The sequence below is a fragment of the Chamaea fasciata genome, unplaced genomic scaffold, assembly GCF_029207755.1.
Source record: "Chamaea fasciata isolate MVZ Bird 193981 ecotype frontalis unplaced genomic scaffold, bChaFas1.0.hap1 SCAF_2, whole genome shotgun sequence".
NCBI lineage: Eukaryota > Metazoa > Chordata > Aves > Passeriformes > Sylviidae > Chamaea > Chamaea fasciata.
The window spans coordinates 65,465,949-65,484,093 of record NW_027094087.1 but is presented as its reverse complement, the minus strand read 5'-3'; the positions used below and the strand labels follow the sequence as shown (position 1 = coordinate 65,484,093).

The 18,145-nt window shown below is 36.7% G+C and overlaps 1 protein-coding gene across 4 annotated transcripts; it reads right to left on the bottom strand.

The window, feature by feature from the left end:
- Position 1: 1 nt before the first annotated feature.
- BORA (BORA aurora kinase A activator) lies at positions 2 to 18,053 on the bottom strand. Of its 4 annotated transcripts, none has more exons than XM_066176280.1 (13): positions 18,001 to 18,053; positions 17,130 to 17,300; positions 15,927 to 16,033; positions 13,546 to 13,591; positions 12,064 to 12,145; positions 10,793 to 10,858; positions 9,991 to 10,047; positions 8,083 to 8,300; positions 6,642 to 6,795; positions 5,017 to 5,618; positions 4,519 to 4,650; positions 2,907 to 3,078; positions 2 to 87 (listed from the first exon to the last, which is right to left on the bottom strand). In XM_066176280.1, the coding sequence occupies exons 2-13, from the start codon at positions 17,283 to 17,285 to the stop codon at positions 74 to 76; spliced, it is 1,806 nt and encodes a 601-aa protein (XP_066032377.1). In that variant the 5' UTR covers positions 17,286 to 17,300; positions 18,001 to 18,053; the 3' UTR covers positions 2 to 73. The 4 variants fall into 4 exon arrangements, with proteins under 4 accessions (XP_066032377.1, XP_066032375.1, XP_066032376.1 ...); XM_066176278.1 differs by having other exon boundaries at positions 17,845 to 18,019; XM_066176279.1 differs by lacking the exon at positions 18,001 to 18,053 and adding an exon at positions 17,628 to 17,838.
- Between the last annotated feature and the right edge of the window lie 92 nt (positions 18,054 to 18,145).

The window sequence follows — 18,145 nt, the reverse complement described above, 5'->3', positions numbered from 1 at the left end:
TTGTAGAGTTTCTTGTTAGTAGTCTTAAGGAAGGTTTGAGTCTGATAGAAGTCAGCACTTCGGCACATTCTCTTTAGCACCTCAGAACTGAAAGAGGTAATTGAACAATATAGGTATTAAAGAAATGTCTTTATTCTGGTTTCACCACTCAGTTTACAATTAGACATGGTAAAGGACTCTCGTTAAAACTACTGATATTAATTTAATGTAAACAATGACCATTTTGTGCAATGTGTGCCAACCAATGCATTAAGAACAACTAAAGAAACAGAATGGTCAAGTGATTTCCATGGTAATTTGCACAGCAGGTTTCTTCTACAAATCAGTTGTACAGACATAAAAAAATAGGTATGTCTTCATAAAATAAATATTTCCTATCTAACTGAAGACTACATAACAAGACAAAAAATACAGGCAATCCAGATGGGGGCATCCTTAATCACTTCTCACATTCACCCACTTCTGCTCTTAACATTTTTTTTCCATCAAGAAAATACTAATACACAATGAAATTAAATACTTCAGGGATTGCTTTTTTAACTTGTGAATACTTCAAAAGTCTCTGATCATTGAACATATTACAAAAACAATCAAAAAATTTATTTAAAAAGTAAAACCTAATCTTAATTATACATTAACTCAAAAATTCAGAAACAGATCATAATTTCAGCTACCCTTCTTAACGTTCATTAAATTTACTATTTTAGTAATCACAATTGCAAAAATAAATCCTTTATACAGTCCTTTCAATTGATTTTTGTTAAAATTATGAGAAACAAAAATGACACAAGGTCATATATAACTTTTAAGTCTCACACAAGTTGTATCCTGCTTTTGAGTGACAAAACATAGAAGCTAAAGTTAAGAAAATTTTGAAGGCCCTATTCTATAAAATTTGTTTCCCAGAAGTCCGAGTTTGTTTTCTGCTTTTAACGAAATTCATCCCTTAAGAGTTATCAATTCAGTGTATTTCCAGCTTCTAGTAGGGCACTGTTTGAAGATCATGAAATAGCTAATATATGACACTAGATTCCATTACTGTCAATCCCACAAGCAGTACAGAAATAGTGACTAAATTGCTACAGCAGTAAAAATAATGCACATCATATTTGCTCATGATCATCATGTTTTCATTTCTAAACTGAATATTTTAGTATTTATTTTTGCAATGGGAGAACTACAGTCAGGTGATGCAGACAGACATTTCCCTTTTTCTTAAATATGCTTTTCAGAAAACCTTCACTAGGAAATCATTAATGAAAGTATTTCAAGAACTGTTCTATTCAAACAACACACAGCTCTCAGGTCTAACACAATGATTTTAATGCCAAGAGATTCTGTTCACACCTCCCCTTTTGAGGTTTTTGTTTTAATGCTGTTTTGCATTTAAATCAAATTTAGATCTGACCAATAGATTTCAGGCCTAGTGTGCCAATAGCTGCTCATCAGCCACCATCTGTCACTTTGGTACAAGCTTTTCTGTGGGTTGTGGAACAGAACAGAAAGCAGAACTTCCATCCAGTATCCTGGGACATCCTTGCTATGAACAGAGAGGAAAGCTGCTTCACCTGCAACACTAGTTAGAAAGGACTTCTCTTTTTCTTTAATCCAATGAAGTTTACCAGAGCTCTATATAGAGCCCAGCAATAGCAGTGTATCTCTTCTTTCCCTCTTGGTCACTAGGGCCACAACATTACCATATGGATTTTTTCCCCCTATTCACATTTATAAATTCCAGAAGGTTCTTTTAAACAAATACAAGCAAATTCAACCAAATCTGATTTGATTACACAAAGGGAGTTCTGGGCTTCTGACCCCCACTCAATTCATCATTTTAATTTATTGATGGTTTTCTCGAAAGGATCAATGGTTTGCTTGTATTATTGCTTTTGGTAATAAATGGCATGCAAAAGTTAATTATATTTTTAAGAATTTATCTAAATATTTTGGTAATTTCTGGAAGCAACATAACAATACTAGGAATTAAACATAAGAGTGAAGTAAGAGTGTAATGGTTTACTTTTACAGAAGAAGGCTGCACCATTTTCTTAGTGATGTATTGAGACCAGTGAATCTTACTGCACCTTCTTAGGTTCCCTCCAAAGAGCACCAGACCATCAATTTGGACACAAGCGTTCTTCAAAGACACTTCGCAGTGTCAGGTGATCAAGTTTAGTACTAATACAATTACCAAAGCAACACCACTATCTTTTAAAGTAACCAAAAATACATTTCATTTAAGTACTTGGTAAACCTAACTGACATCACAGATTTCTGTCAAACCAAGGAAAAAGCTGTTCAGAGAATTGTTAAACTGCTTCTTTTGACATAAAGCTCGTATTTCTAAGAGAACTAAACTTGGTGTTTGCTCTCATCTCACTCCCAGCAGATCACTTATGTCCAGTGACTTACTCTTGGTACTAGTGGTAGTATTTATGAAGCCATACAATACATCTGGTTGGAAAAAAACAATCCAAAACCAGACTAATACCCCTTTCACTTTTTCTTTCCCACAAAGAAGAAACGTCCCTCTTGCCTTTAGGAGGGACAAATCTTAAAATGTAGGTGATTTTGCAGTTATACTGGTTCCTATGCAAGTTATCCTAGGCTGCTCATGGAATCCACCCCAGTCACAGAAGGAATACAATTCTGAAAAAAACCCTATTGTTTCTCTGTAACAAATCTAAACACCTTAATTTTCAGAAAGGATCACTTAATGACACTAATAAATTTCTTAGTAAGACCTGAAAAATCCCACGTTGAAAACTCCCTTAGTATATACCAAACAGCTTATTACATGTGCATTACAAAAGCAAAATACTATGTATAATCCAGGTAACTGAGGTCATATGTATAAAAATTTTTTAGAAACCACAGCTTAAGTTCTCCATCAGAGAACTACATACCACTTTTGTGAAATCCCTGAACTTGACTTTCATGTTTCCAAGCAGAAATGTTGCAAGTTGCATTTTGACCAAATACAGTGCTATGTGTTTTGGCTCTTTGAAAACAGGGTTGCTTCTCTGGAGATTTTGTTCTCAGCAACTGATTGTCCTTATGGCTTAAAACAGAACACTCCTAGGTGAACAAGAAAAAGTTAGTTTTAAAACCATTTTGACAGAAGTTCTCCAAAAGAAACAAGATCCAAGCTTACTATCTGCAAATTTCAAGTATAGTAAGTACCTTAAGTACCAACTCTACCCTTCTGAAATGAGAAAGAAATGAAGTAAGATGTTTTCTCTACACAGATCTTTGAAATGTGCTGTGTGCAAAAACTACCACATTTCAAAAGCTCACATGAATGTCTGGAATGAGACAGACTTGAATCTTTCAGCCAGCAATGTCTGTGCTTTTTTCCTCTTCATTCCCTGGGGATTCTCAGTTTTAAGATCTGAATGAAGCACTTAATGTCTTCACACTTTACTCCTAATCTAAAATGCAAAATTTGGTTTAGTCAGGACCCAGCAGTTCAAAGACTAAAAGTGGGAAAAGGCAGCTGTGTGACATTGGCAAGTCCCTCAAGGAAGGGTTTGATACCAGACAATTGATTCTGGTAGGTACATGCACACATAAAATTCACGTCCATCAAGGTCACTGGGGCAGGATCTCAGATGTATTTTTAGAAGTTAATGACAAAATATCTATCGTTTTTGTGAGGGACATATGTCCTAGTCTTAAAGGAACAGAGTTTAAAATTTGATGACAGTGGTGTGTAAGACACCATCGGTCTGCACTTCCTTCCCCTTGGCAGAGGAGCAGCTTTTAGCATGACATCCAGAAGTAAAGTCAGAGCTGAATGGGTTTACTTAAAGGTTTTTTATAATCTGGTACTACTGGTCAGTGCTGTTTCCCCTTGAAGGACTTTCCAAGACACAGCAGAATATAAACTACTGAGTGTGTAGCACCATGTGACCATAACTACTGAGAGGAGATGATCTTTGCTCTCTTCTCTAAAGAAGCTAGCCTTGCTTCCAATTGTCTGGAAGAAGCAGAACTCTTTCCTATCAGTCACAAGATTAAGAGGTTAGGAGCTTTCCTAGATACGTATTATCTTTTGTAATGTGTTTTTCAGATAGGGCCTCAAAGGGCTTGTAATCAAAAGACTATACCCCCCACTAAGTCAGCATACCAGGTATGGTCTAGGATTTGACACTAAGTTTATAAAAATTAGCAGCAGACAGTTTTTCCCCAGAAACATCCTTCTCTACAGGCACATGTTTAAAACTTAGCAATAAATGAAGCAGCAAGAACAAAAAGTTAGAGACAGACTGCAATAATGATGAGCAGCCTCACTACTACTATTCATGCATATACCTCAGTTTCTTCCAAAACAACCTTAGCTTTTATCATAAAACATACTAATTTTATTGCCAGTTTAAGATATTTATTCAACAGTCTCTGAAACAAAGCTACATTAACATCTTTATTACCATCTGACAGTCTCTCCCCCCAGGCTCCCTGAAACCAAATATAATACTTTAGATAGGAAGCCTATCACTTTTTTACCACAATTCCTACCTTTGTTCTAAGCAGCTGAGATTTATTCTGAAACACAATAGTATTCACATCGTTTTCTCTGCAACTGTTTTCAGTTCCCACAGTATCCATAATGCTGTTTCCACAAGTCTGTGTATTGTAACCACTGTCCACCTGAAATAAAAAAGCAGGGCCTGAAAAATGTACTGTCATTTAACAGAAACAAATCCCTCAGATACCTGGTATGATTTGCATTTGATTAACAGAACTTAATCCAACCAACCATGACCAGTTAATAACAAAAGCAAGTTGTAAGCAGGTCTGTCAGCATTAGTTTGGATTAAGTTAAATATATTACTGTACATTGCAACACAAAAATAATTGCTGTGCTAACCCCACAAAAAGAGGGGATGGAGGGAAGGGATAAAAGCCTGCATGCCATATCCAGTAAGAGAAAATAACAATTTCTCTCAGATCAGTATATGTATTCCAAGTTAGGTTGAGCTCACTTTTACAGAGAAACAAAACATGTATTTCTACCTGAATACTACTGTTGTCACAAGGAATTGCACTGCTTTCTGCAAGAGGTGACATGCACATGCGAGAGCTTTCAATACTGAAGGTAATGCCTGTCATAAAGCTGGTCATTGGTGTATTGCTACTGCCAATTGTTTCTTTTATCCAAGTGTTTTCCTCTGACACTTCAGCTGCATCCGCCATGTCTACAGTATTACTTTCCTTTAAGCCTTCTATATCCTGAAATGATGACAACCTTTGATGACAACCTTCTGAGTGATCTGATGCAATAGACACAGTTGCCACCACAAGGTGTGTTCCATGTCCAAAAGTATCACTGTCTTCCTGATGTAAGTTTATTCCATTATCCAATTCTGGGAACCGAGCTTCTGCTGGAGAAGCGTTTTCCTTGTCTTCCTCATCCTCATCTTGATTCTCAACTGCAATTGGTATTCTAATGACAGAAGTTTGATATTGGGCAGTTCCTCTACAGGCTCCAAGCCTCATAGGAGAGCAATTTTTAATTGGAGAACAACCATCTATATAAGGACTTCTTGTACTTGGGGGTGTCATTCTACTCGAGGAAGAAGGAATATCTGGAGAACGAAATGTAAATTTTCTTTGGTCTGAAAAAAAAGACAAAAGTTTAACTCCACCTGATATCTGATATAAAAACTCATCATTCTCAAGGCCCTACAGTCCAGTGAATAATTTATAGCCAACTACAGAGTATTTCACTGACTATTGTCTCCCAACCCATCCAAACAAGCAATCCCAAAAACCAAACCTACCACCCACACATTTCAGCTACCATGGTAAAGGCAAGTTTTTATCCCACCAAATTTCTTTTCTATGACATGATTTGCTGTATTGGAAATCTTGTATTTCCAAATGACCTTACTACACAGTATTCAAAGAAAAATGGGTGAAGGCTGATTCTATGTTTCTTTCCTAAACAAATGTCAATACGCGATCAATAGGCATTTACATTTTTGGCAGCAACAAAGATAAGTGAAAAAACATCTGTGCAATTTCCATATATAATGGTGTAAAGTACCATTAATCACAATGTGTAAAAGTCATATATAAACATGTATAATTATGCCAAACGTGTATAATCATGTATAGACAAGGCATTAAGCCTTACCAAGTATAAACACAGCATGAAACAGTGACATTTCCTAGAGCAATGAGGACACAAAATGCTTGTGATTTCTTCATTAGTCATTTCATTTCAAATAATCTTCATGAGAGCATGATTTGAAAGCTCAAGCTAAACATTCTTTGCCCATTGACATTAAAATGCTTCTGGCTGGGCAAAATCAGAATTGTAACCTGACTCAGTTCAGGCATGTGTCTTTAAAACCCCTCCCACATTAAATTAACCCTTTTAGCTTTTCTTCATTCTTATTGCATCTCAATGTCTTCTTCCAAAATATTTTTCCTAGCTGAAAAATGCAAGCACATGCATTTTATTGTTTTAAATATTTCACTGCTGAACAGCAGATGTAATATGCTTTGTATAGGTGACTGCTAATCTGTAGAGCACTCGTCTCTAAACAGAAAAAGGTTCCACTAAGAATTTACAAGTTTTTATAACAAAAATATATTACTCAAGATAGAATAATACATATACAATTAAACCATACCTGAAAGTGGTGTTTTTCTTATGTGAAAAGCAATTGGTGAAAAAGCAGGAGAACCATTATGTGCAGGAGACCCCTCTGAAAATGGGGGACTGGTTATACTTCCCAGACTATAAGCTCTTGTTCCTCCCTGAATAGGACTTGATGAAAACTGAGCCTTCAGAATCAAAAAAAAACCATCAAACCCACAGAGCATTATTTCCATAATGTAAGCTGTGGCTAATATGTATATATAAAATTCTTCTAACTAAAATGCTTAATATGGCAGCACTGAAAAAGACTAATCCTTTGCAATGACAATCTTTAGTTTAGCTTAAATATTCCAATTGCAGCTCTTCACCTGGACCTTATGCCTCCACACAGGGGAAAAGAGCAGTGGACACAGACTGTCATGTAATACCACCTAGGACTATTTCATCCACTACATTTAAGAACTCTGAGAAACCTAAACAGAGAATTAATGCTATCTGTGTATCCAGTCACGTGCTTAATCTAAATTTCTTACTCATATCACTGCAGATGAAAGTCAGCCACTATTTATATTTTAAAGTAATCCAATCTACTTAATTAATCAGCAGATACATAAGTGTTTCTCTTTAAGAAGAATGACCTTACTTAAGACTATCATGCAAACAGAACAAAACCAAAACAACAACAACAACAACAAACATAACAAAACCCCAACCAAACAACAACAAAAAATCCCAGACCAAAACACACCCATCACTTCTGGCACTATAATTATACTGTAGGAATTCTTTAATAGGTTACCCTTTTTTTTTTTAAGCTACACTATCCTAGTCTAAGTAGGTTTTTTCCATGCACTTCAAACCACCAAACAGATGAAAATAAATCACCTAAATCACTTTAGCTGTGCTATGGCCACATGGGGATAAGGTTCATCTTGTTTAATTTTAAAAATGAACAGTACGTTCTGTGTTCTTATAAATGTCCATTCATCTGAAAACTCTGGGCAATGGGAAAGAAAAAGGCATATTTAGCACTGCACTTCAAAGATCCACAAGTCATTTCTTTCTCTATAAATGAGTTTATGAGATTTAAAGGAAATACAATTATATCACACGTTCATATCAACTGGCATTGTAGGCAGCATTAATGGATTTAAACTGGACTTTTGTAGACACATTTTATGAAAAAAAGGAAAAGGTTTTAACATGCTTTCAGCAAGTTTTTTTGTATGTTTTAATTCCTACTTCCTTTTCATAACAAAATTAAAACATAATTCCCAATACAAAAGAATAGCAGCGTAACAAAATAGTTGAAAATAGTAAAAAGTCAGTAATATATTCTTTCAAGACTCTTGTTCACATTTTTTTTCAGAATTTGGAAAAAAAGAAGCCAAAAAAGAAAAAACAAAATTTTAGTCTAACACCTACTCTCTCATAAGATACATCCCACTCATCCCACAAAATATACTACTTACTGAACTAGATGTGTCCAGGGGGCTTCTGCAGCGGACTGGAGATAATTCTATTGAACAGAGCACTCCAAGTGGCTGACTACCACATGGACTATGCAGAGAAGGGGACAAACATGCAGATACATTCCCATTTTCTTCTAAAAACAGCTTTCTTCTGAGTGATGAAGAACTCAGATTTTCCTGAGACTGATCTGCAAATTCATCAGTTCTAAAATATTCACCTAGAAATGTGGGGGAAAAATTGTTTCCAATATGAATGCAGAAGAAAACCCATTCCATTACAGAGACATATATAATTAAATTAAAACATTTAATCTATTTTACCAATACAACAACTAACTAATCTGTTTAGGCATCTATCCCAAAGGATTGCTTGTCATCCCTACAAAAATCACCCCTGTCTACTAAGGTTCATTCCACTTCTGCCTATCATCTCTTAATAGCAAAGTCTACAGAATTAAAAAAAAATAAATATTGGCTTCTATCTCCTTATTAATCCTTCCCCAGAACTGTATTGTTCCTCACATCTGAATTGTTAAACAGGAATTATTTTACTACCCAGTAAACCTAGACTCTTTTTCAGGTGTCCCGTAAGCTTTGATGGTCTTCATGATACATCCAGAGGCAAACCAGGCTAGACTTGAAGAAAGTGCAAGTAGTTAGCCATTTACAGAAGGAAAGCACAAACTAAGACCCATTAAATCGTGCTTAGATTTACTAGATTATTTTAGGGTTTTTTTTCTCTTGCTCTGTTCTAGTTGGATATACCCTGTAAAAATTTTTCATGAACTCACAAACTATGTAATGATGGAAGCATTTGTTAAGACAAAAAACAAAGGCAATAAAGTATGGTTCTATTTTGTTGGCCCACAGTCAGGGCTCTGAATTTCACTACTGGGATAGCAGCATGCAGCCAATATGCCCTGAGCTGGCTGCACCCACTGTACCCACCTATGAGCTGTAAGATCAGGCCCTTCCAGCCCCCTTGCCTGAGAAGGTGACAGTAAATGCTTGATGTAGCACTCATCAACAGACGGTTAATTTGGACTCCTGCCTCCTCACTCAGCAGTCATGGCTTTTTTTTGCCACCACACAACTTCCAATCCCCACCATGGTTTCAGGTACACTAAAGCCAGAGTTACAGCTCAGCTTTACTCAAGGCAAGGTTGGGCTTTGAGACTCCTGGCCAGCATCTGTTAACCAAACAGCTCTGCTAAGACAAATTACTGCTCTGTTTGGGAGAAGTACAGGCTATCTTCTGCTTATTACCTTTCAGGCATTCAGAGCTGTTAACAAATTCCATAGAATCATAGAGCATCCTGAGTTGGAAGGGACACACAGGGATCATCGAGTCCAACTCCTGGCCCTGCACAGGACCTCCCAAGAGTTACACCATGCACCTGAGAGCATTGTCCAAATGCCCTTGAACTCTGTCAGACCCGATACAGTGACCATGTCCCTGGGGAGCTTCTTCCAGTGCCCAACTACCCTCTGGGTGAAGAAAGTTCTCCTGGTATCCAACCTAAATCTCTCCTGACACAACTTCAGGCCATTCCCTCTGGTCCTGTCACTGGTCACCAGAGAAAAAAGATCATCAATGCCTGCCCCTTTGCTTCCCCTCCTGAGGAAACTGCAAGAAGGCAATGAGGTCTCCCCTCAATCACCCGCAGGCAGAACAATTTCCAGTTGTCCTCCATATCCCTGCTTTTTTATCTTTACATCCACACTCAAATCATACCATTTAAGTCACGTGTCCCATGCAACATGCAGTAACTGCCTATTTAGAATACATACTTAAAACTTTGATTCATACATTTCGTTTTCAGTATTTCACAAGACAAATCCAGCCAACAATACAAAACCAAGTTTTCTACTTATACATTCATTAGATTTAGATATTGCATGACATACCTAGTACTTTCTCTACATTAAAATCCACTGGCAAAGACAGTACTGTCTGACAAGCAGCTGCAATGAATAAAACCAACAAAATTAGCTTACAGTGACCTTTTACTAAAGCTGTAGAAACAAAAATTCACTTTTAAATTACATTGCAATTGAGCTATTTAAATTACAGTTGCAATAAGGAAAAGTGTTAATTAAAGTACAATTCTGATTTGACAACACTACATGCAGCACACTAGGCTTAGAGATAAAAACCCAAGAGTTTTAAGAACGCCTCTCTGGGGGCTTTTATGTTAACTGAGAAGAGAGGTCTCTGAAGAAAGGAAGGATTCAAAATGAAGTGGCAGAAAAATCAAAATACCCTGGGGAAGAACAGTAACTATTTATCTAAAATGATGCAGTTTGAAAGATGTATTAAGATTTCTGATATTTATTTGGCATAGAAAATAATCATGATTCTCTAACCCAAAACCATCCAACATATTAAAGGTTTTTGAAAACTGTAATTTACTTGTAAATCTAAAGCTCACATTCACTTTTTAATCCTGAAAAAGTACAGTTGGAAAAACTGCACTCCACAGTCCACAGAGGACTTATTTTTTTTAACTTGAAAAACAACAGAATATAATAGAATTAAATTCCTATGAGAAATGGATATTAAAATTAGTAGTACCATACAGTTCAAGAAAAACTATTTCTACTGTACACTAGCAAATAAATAATTCCCTTTTGAAATTAAATAGCCATTAAAAATGGGTTATTTTTCCTGAGAGAAAGCCTGTAATTTTTGGCATGGCCTTTTACTCACCATTGCTTTTCCCAGGCTGCAAGCTCAGCTGTCTTCCAATTGGAGAAATGTTATTTATATCTATGGCTGGAAAACATAGAACTTAAATTTAAACATGCACTGCACATAGTTTTGAAATCTAGCAACACTAAGTTAGAATACTTAATACAACCAAACAAAATTTTTGCAGCAATGTTTGGAAGAGATTAGAAAGCAGTACTGAGAAAAGGTTACCATTATAGCTATCAAGAGAATTTCAGCATGTTTCTATTCAAAAAAAGGCTTAGTGAAGTAGCATCAACATTGCCCAAAACTTTGTGTCCTCCTGTCTCTACATGACAGATTTAAAACAAACTAGATCACGCTTAGCTAAACAAGCTGTGTTCAAGTAAAACACATTTCTAGAAAATCATTCAGTCTGGACTGGAGAAAGGTGAAGATACATTTCAACTTTTTTATGCAGCTGAGGAACACATTAGACCATTTTTTTTCACCATTCACTTTACCATATTTCTGATTACGCCTTATGCTCTCTGCCCTTAAAGTGACCATCTTACAACTGACAAAAATACACTATCCACAAGCTACATCTCCTTGATAAAAAATTTAACAGCTTAGCCTTTTCCAAATCTCGCAAAAAATGCCCACTTATTTAAGACTTTCATACCAAAAAAACACTTTATAGCTCACATTTTCCATCTTGTAATCCATTTGTTCTATATTCTGCTGGTTATACATAAACTTCAATAAGAACATTAAGAACAAAATCTAACAGTGGTATAAATGAAATGAACTTAGAAAACACACAACTAGTGGCAGTGAGCTAGCAGGATGACAACAGAAATTTATGCCGCTAGTAAGGGTAAAAGAATATAGAATTCCATTTCCAATATGCTTATACTGTGAGGAATGCAGTCAGATTAAGAGGACATGCAAATATCTGAAGAAAAAAGTGAAGTAGAAGACTTGGCTACTACCAGTATCAACACAGTTGATAGTTATAGATACAAAGTTCTGTGTGTAAATTAAAATGATTGCAGACAGATTATTAAAGTAGAAAAATTTAAGAACAAAGACCAAGAATAACAAAAAGAAAAAATTATATTAGACTGTCAATTAATAAGTAATTTTTAAACAAAGAAAGCACTTGTAGACAACAGCTGAAAATCAATCAGTTGTGCCGTCGTTTATCACTGGTTCTTAAAATTTAATTTGAGGTTGAAAAAAAAATCATGCTTGATAATTTCCCCAAATGCTATATTATTTTGGGTGGACACATAAAAGCAACTTACATTTAGTTGAATTAAATTGAGAAACTTGCTTGCCTTCATGTTCAGTCCACGGAGAAGGAACTATGAGTTTTTTTGTGAAAAACTGGAGTAGAATAAAAACAAACCATCTCAGCATGTTTTAAAATTTTCAACTTAAATTTAGACTAGTACCCTGAACAAGAAAAAAAAAGTAGAACATTTCATTATTTTAGGCCCAAAGAGATTAAAGAAAAAAAAATTCGGTTTGAAGACCCCTATGCTCTTTACGACACATAGCACCTCAGATCTTTCAAGTCTGCAGAGTGAGAACTATACACAAGTTTCATTTAACAATAATTACTCATTTTAAAAATTGAATTGTCACTACCTTGCTTCTTGCAAAGTAGTTTAAAAATAATTATTTTTAAATTTTTAGTTTGTTAAGTTTTATTTTCACAATTGAGCTATTTCACAGAAGTGACGGACACTGCAGTAACAGTAAAAGCAATAAACCAAGGCGTTTTGGCAACACTATTAGTGTTAGTGTATTTGGAAAAACTGGTTAGTGGTAAAACACTTTTGAGTACTGGCACTTCGGTTTTTTTCTGTGAATCAGAAACTCCATCTATCATCACGGGTGCACTGAGAAACACCCTGATGCTGAGGAAATAAGCACTACTACAAAGCTTTAACAGATACATGGCAAATTCTGTTCTCAAATAAATGCAAGACTCAAAGTAAATGAAAAAACTCAGCTTGAAACATGCAACTATTAAAGGTATAATTTTTATCAGAGAGAGGGTTTCAAGCTGTTCAGCTGCATAAGCCATTAGGTTACACCTCACAAAGAGGAAATACCCCTTTTAATGCAAATTTAGAACAACAGAGAATCTTAGCTGCAGGTCAACTACACAGCTCCTTTATAGAATCAAAACATTATGTTCGTAGAGACAAACTGATGGACCTGCCTATCAGAGACTTATCTATTTTTTTAATCGAAATAACATTGAAGATTTCTGTAGTGAATCTTTTAAACACTTCCCTTTTCCTTCTCTGCTAGACAAATGAATAGTGAAAAAATAAAATGAAAAATGGATGGAAAAATACAAGCTACCAGAATAAAGTCTTCCATCCAACTAAGCAGAATTTGAAAGAAATAAAAAAAATCACAAAAATTCTCCAAAGCTTAAAAAAATGCAGTATCACTCCAACAGTTACTGTAAACCCCCAAATTCTCAATCATTGTTTTTAACCTGAAGTTAACTATAAGAGTTGTATTACAGGTACATTACCACTAGCCACAAAAAACAAAACAAAAAAAACCCCCATTGTTTTGACCTACTTGTGTCTGAAAGAAAAGGGGAAGAAAAGAAGTGTGGGGATTCCAACTACAACTTCAAGGGATGAGGGTGCAAAATTACTTTCTTACTGAAATATAATAGGCCTCTGGGTTTTGAAATCCTGTAAAAGACGTGGATCTTTTCTGCAGACAAATCAATATTTGATAGCAGAAAGTTCTATTACCTCCTCAATAGCTTTTTGCCTTCTGTCTTCTGTCTCCTTATCAATTCTAAGTAACAAATGAAAAACAACTCGATTATCAAACCCATCACATAAGTAGAAAAATACAATGTAAAGTCCAGCCATATAATAATTTATAGATGTTCAAGAGAAACTTTATAAATTGCACTAAACCATAAATCTTATGATATTTTTACTCTTACATGAAATAATTTCATACTATAAATTTAGAAATATAAATGCACTTCTCAACTCAGTTGATTTGAAAAAGATTTGTACCATTTAAAAGTACATAATAACAAATATTCTGTTTACTCAGCACGTCTGAGTAAAAATTGAATCATAACTGATCTTCCAAAATAATGTCATGAGTATATTATACTATAAAAGTTAACATGAGATTAGACTATAAAACCAAGCAAACTAAAAAACTGAGCTGTAAACAATTAAAGGGCAACTGAAAATACTCCTGGAATTTGCACAAATACCTGACACAGTCCACTTTCCCAGCACAGAGTTCTCCCCAGCCAAATATCCAGTCTGCCACACTTTCTTCAGTATCGTATTTCAGTTTCTAACAATAAATGTATTTCCTTATGCAGCTTTTAACTTCATTTTGAAAAAAGCGTTGTAGCTACTTCAGTTACTTCATGAAGTGTGAGATTCTATATTTATATTTCCTCTAACGGTCACCGTCAAGCGTCACTTTCAGTTACTACAATGTAATTTACTGTAAAATTTTTTGAAGCTTATAAATGTTCATCATTGTCTTAGCTGAACCACCTAGTATTTTCATTCACAATTTATACACCTGAATTACCCTTAAATAATTTTAAAAATCAATCAGATAACAAGATAAACAAGCACATATAGATGTGCCAAATACATAAATTCTCACAGCTCTTTTATGCTTATCCTACTTGGAATATATCTGCAATGTTTGGACATACCACCTTCAATTACATCTGCCTAGATGATGCTAAAGTGACAGATCTATGGAGGCACTTGCAGAGTTATTGTACCAAGAAAACAGACAATCATTGGGTACTTATGTTTACATATACACTGAAACATGCAAACACGGACACAGCAAATTTACACAACTCTACACATAGCCAAACTTTTCAAACTCTTTCTAGTCACAGCAGATGATTTAAAAAAAATGAACCACAGTGATTATGAAACAGTGGGACAGACTGAAAGGACCTACTGAGAAAATGCATGTTTATATCTATATCACTTATCATCACTAGAATTGTCACCCAAGTCATCTCCATTAAAGCTAGTTTGTCTGAATAAGGTTCCAGAAACAAAGTAATTAACTCCCTAAAAACATAAGGCTTAAGGCCTTAAAATGTACAAAAAGCATTAGTCTGAAGCCTACTGGCTACTAGAGGAAGGACAGGAAACATTAAGACCTGGTGATTCAGATACAGCTGGGGAGAGTTATAGTCCTACAACTTTTATTATTCAAAAAGAGAGATGTAGGTTCAGACATTAAAAACAGTAAGTTACTTCACAGGATTTCTGATGATGAGGATGTTGAAACACTAGAATGGGTTGCTTGGAAAGGTGGTAGATGCCCCATCCCTAGAAACATTCAAGATCAAGGTGGATGGGACTGAGCAACCTGGTCTAGACAGGTCTGGTTTACTATTCAATTCCTGCAGTGCTTCAAGCCATGAGGAGCAGCTCCTTGTGCAAGTTTGTACCTGAGAAATGTACAGGAGAGTCTACAAGACTCACCATTAAGGCCTCCCCTTGGCTACTTTCACTTGGCATGTCATACTCTACTAGCTGCATGTAAAATTGTCCCTCAAGATAAGCTCTGAACACCCAGACTGTTTTACCCACTCATTTTTCTCATGCAAGTTATTTTCAGAAGAAGGAAAAAAGTTAAGGTCCCCAACCTACTTCAACTAGCACTGGTGCCCCCTCCCTCACATTAAGTCTAATCTATACCTTTGAAAGGGAGTACTGGGGCTTCCCCAGCTAGTGTTCCCAGGTCTACCCTTCAGCAGGAGCCCCAGAGACCAAAGAAGCCTCACTATGGAGCATTCTGAGAAAATAAACTGTGTTGTAACAAGGAGCAGAAGAGAAAGCCTGGTAATGATCACTGGCAAGACATTTTTTTGCTTCAGCTCAATGTTTTTATCTGGTTTCTTCCAAACTGCAATCAGAGTGGATCAACAGCTCTTAATATTAAAAGGAAGCAACACAGAGATAGCCTCATCTAAATATTATATCCACACGATGTAAAAAATTGTGTTAAAAGATTTGAATAAGAAAGTCTTTAATTTTATGCTGAAATGTTAATAAAGCAAAACAACAAGTGTTCCAGTATTAAAGCTAAGTTAGCTGCATAAAAATAGATAGTAAGTTACCCAGCATGGCTCAAATAAATTCCTTGGCGTTGAATGTCTTCCGAGTCTATTTCCACAGGATTTATTAGAGCAAGCTGATCAATAGACCATCTGAATTTTCCTGGTGTCTAAAAAAAAAAATAGGCATTTTAATGCTTGCTATTCTAAAGATAAAAATAAAACCACAGGGCAAATCTCAACAGAACAATACAGTCACAGCTTCCATATAGTTTCTGTCAAAAACAGTCAAAAGTGTTTCTATTTAAATGATCTACTCTAAGAAAAAGTAAGTCAGTCAGGCTTTTTATCCTGCTGGTAGTGGTATCACAATGACTTACAAAACAATGCTAAGTGAAGGTTACAGCTGGTATTTACAAACTAAGGTGTGATTTTCTCCTCAATTTCTAAGGACGCGTCTACTAAAGATACATAACTTGGGATGAACTTATGTTGCTTCTTGATTGCCACAATCCAGACTGTGGTCCCATGAAAACCCAGTATCCTAACCCAAGTTTTCCAAATAATAGAGCAATCTTCCTTTCACTTCCCACTTCTAAGACCAGAGCAGCAACACCATGTGCATCCTATAATGTCTGCCTCATGAATACTATACATAGGGCACAACAAAACCCAATTCAGAAATAAAGCAGCTTCACCCCTTTATTTAACAATTACAAAGTACTGTTCAAATGTATTTGGAAAATTATCCACCAAGTGAGTCTTTTTAGTTTCATTAGCAGTTTCATCTCTATGGCTTATCAGAAAATAATTTTAACTTCAAACCAGTATGCAATTTGCAACTAAAAAAAGTTACAGATACACAAAATCATTTACTTGAATACACAAACAGCTCACAACATAAGTGCAATTAAGTGTTATTTGCAACCAGTTTATGTAGCATCTAAGTAGAAACTGGTTTTCTCCACTTTAAGTAGGACCAGAGTACCACATCCAACAACTGCTCTTTATCTACCTCCTACTGGTTTTACCACTCAATTGCTAATAACTAAAGACAAAATATATTTAGCAAGGGAGGAAGAGGAAGCGGCAATATTAGTATTTTAAAGCAACGTAGTTCTGTAAAGAGAAGAAACTCCAAATGCCACCAAAGTTCTTTAGCTCGGTACACATGTTAAAGTACACTAAATAAAATACCCTTTTTAATGCATTTGAAAACACTAGCACGGTATCTGTACAGTTATACAACTAACGACTTGATCTTACAGATGAGGATTTCGTTGACTTAAAGACAAAAGGACTGGAAACAATCTGCTCCTGAAGAGTATAATAATCAGTAGGACTTTCAAAAGGATTCAGGATTGCAATTTGTCCTGGAGTTTCCGGTGTTATCTGCATTGTAGCTTCTTCTGTATCACCCATAACACTAAGCTATACCTGAAAAAGAGGGAGAGCAAAATTAAGGAAAACAATGAAATCACACTTTTGACATTTCAGGGCCACCCTGAAGGGTTTGGGAAAAGAGAATTAATCATTTTAAGGCACCAAGAACATTTCAAAAACGAAGTTAGCTATGGCTTGGTCCTAATGACATAGTTGATAAATAAGGCTGGTACGAACAAATACAAACAGAAACTATGAAAACGAGTTAAGAAAGAACTTGAAGAGGGGGGTTAAGACAAAGCAAACAAACACCCAAACAAGGACAAAGCAACGAGCAAACGAGACAAAAATCCAACAAACAAAAAAATCCCAGGTAAGCACCAGAAGAGACCAAACGGCCGTCCTGCCTGCACAGGGGGCAGCAATAACGTCCCGGGCGGGTCCCGCTCTGCCCGGGGCTAAAACTGCCCAACTTTCGCCTCAACGGGCCGCGGGCAGCCCAGCCCTCGAGGGGCTCCGGCAGGAGGGCACCTCCCGCGCCTCCGGGACGAAGGGACGGGAACCCCGGGCGAAGCGGCCCCGCTGAGCCCCTTCTCACACTTCTCCCCGGGACGGTGCCACCGCGCCGAGCCGCTCGCCGCTCTCCCAAGCTCCGCCACCGAGAAGGCGATGCCGGGAATGCGGGTGAGCCGGGAATGCGGGTGAGCCGGGAATGCGGGTGAGCCGGGAATGCCGAGGATACATGCACAGCCACCTGCCGCCGTTATCCGGCCGCCGCCGCACCGCTCCCGCCCCCGCCGCACCGGGCGGCCCTTTAACCAGCCCCGCTCCCTCTGCGGAATCTGACCAATGACGAAGCGCGGTGTGCGCCGCCGGGCCAATGGCAGGGCTGCCCCTCT

Excerpts from the sequence above, each read along its gene's own strand:
- BORA (XM_066176280.1), bottom strand. The coding sequence starts at position 17,285 with ATGGGTGATACAGAAGAAGCTACAATGCAGATAACACCGGAAACTCCA. Across the intron at positions 10,048-10,792 it reads GCAGCCTGGGAAAAGCAATG|CTGCTTGTCAGACAGTACTG; the intron begins GTGAGTAAAAGG and ends TATTCATTGCAG. Across the intron at positions 8,301-9,990 it reads TAATGTAGAGAAAGTACTAG|GTGAATATTTTAGAACTGAT; the intron begins GTATGTCATGCA and ends CCACATTTCTAG.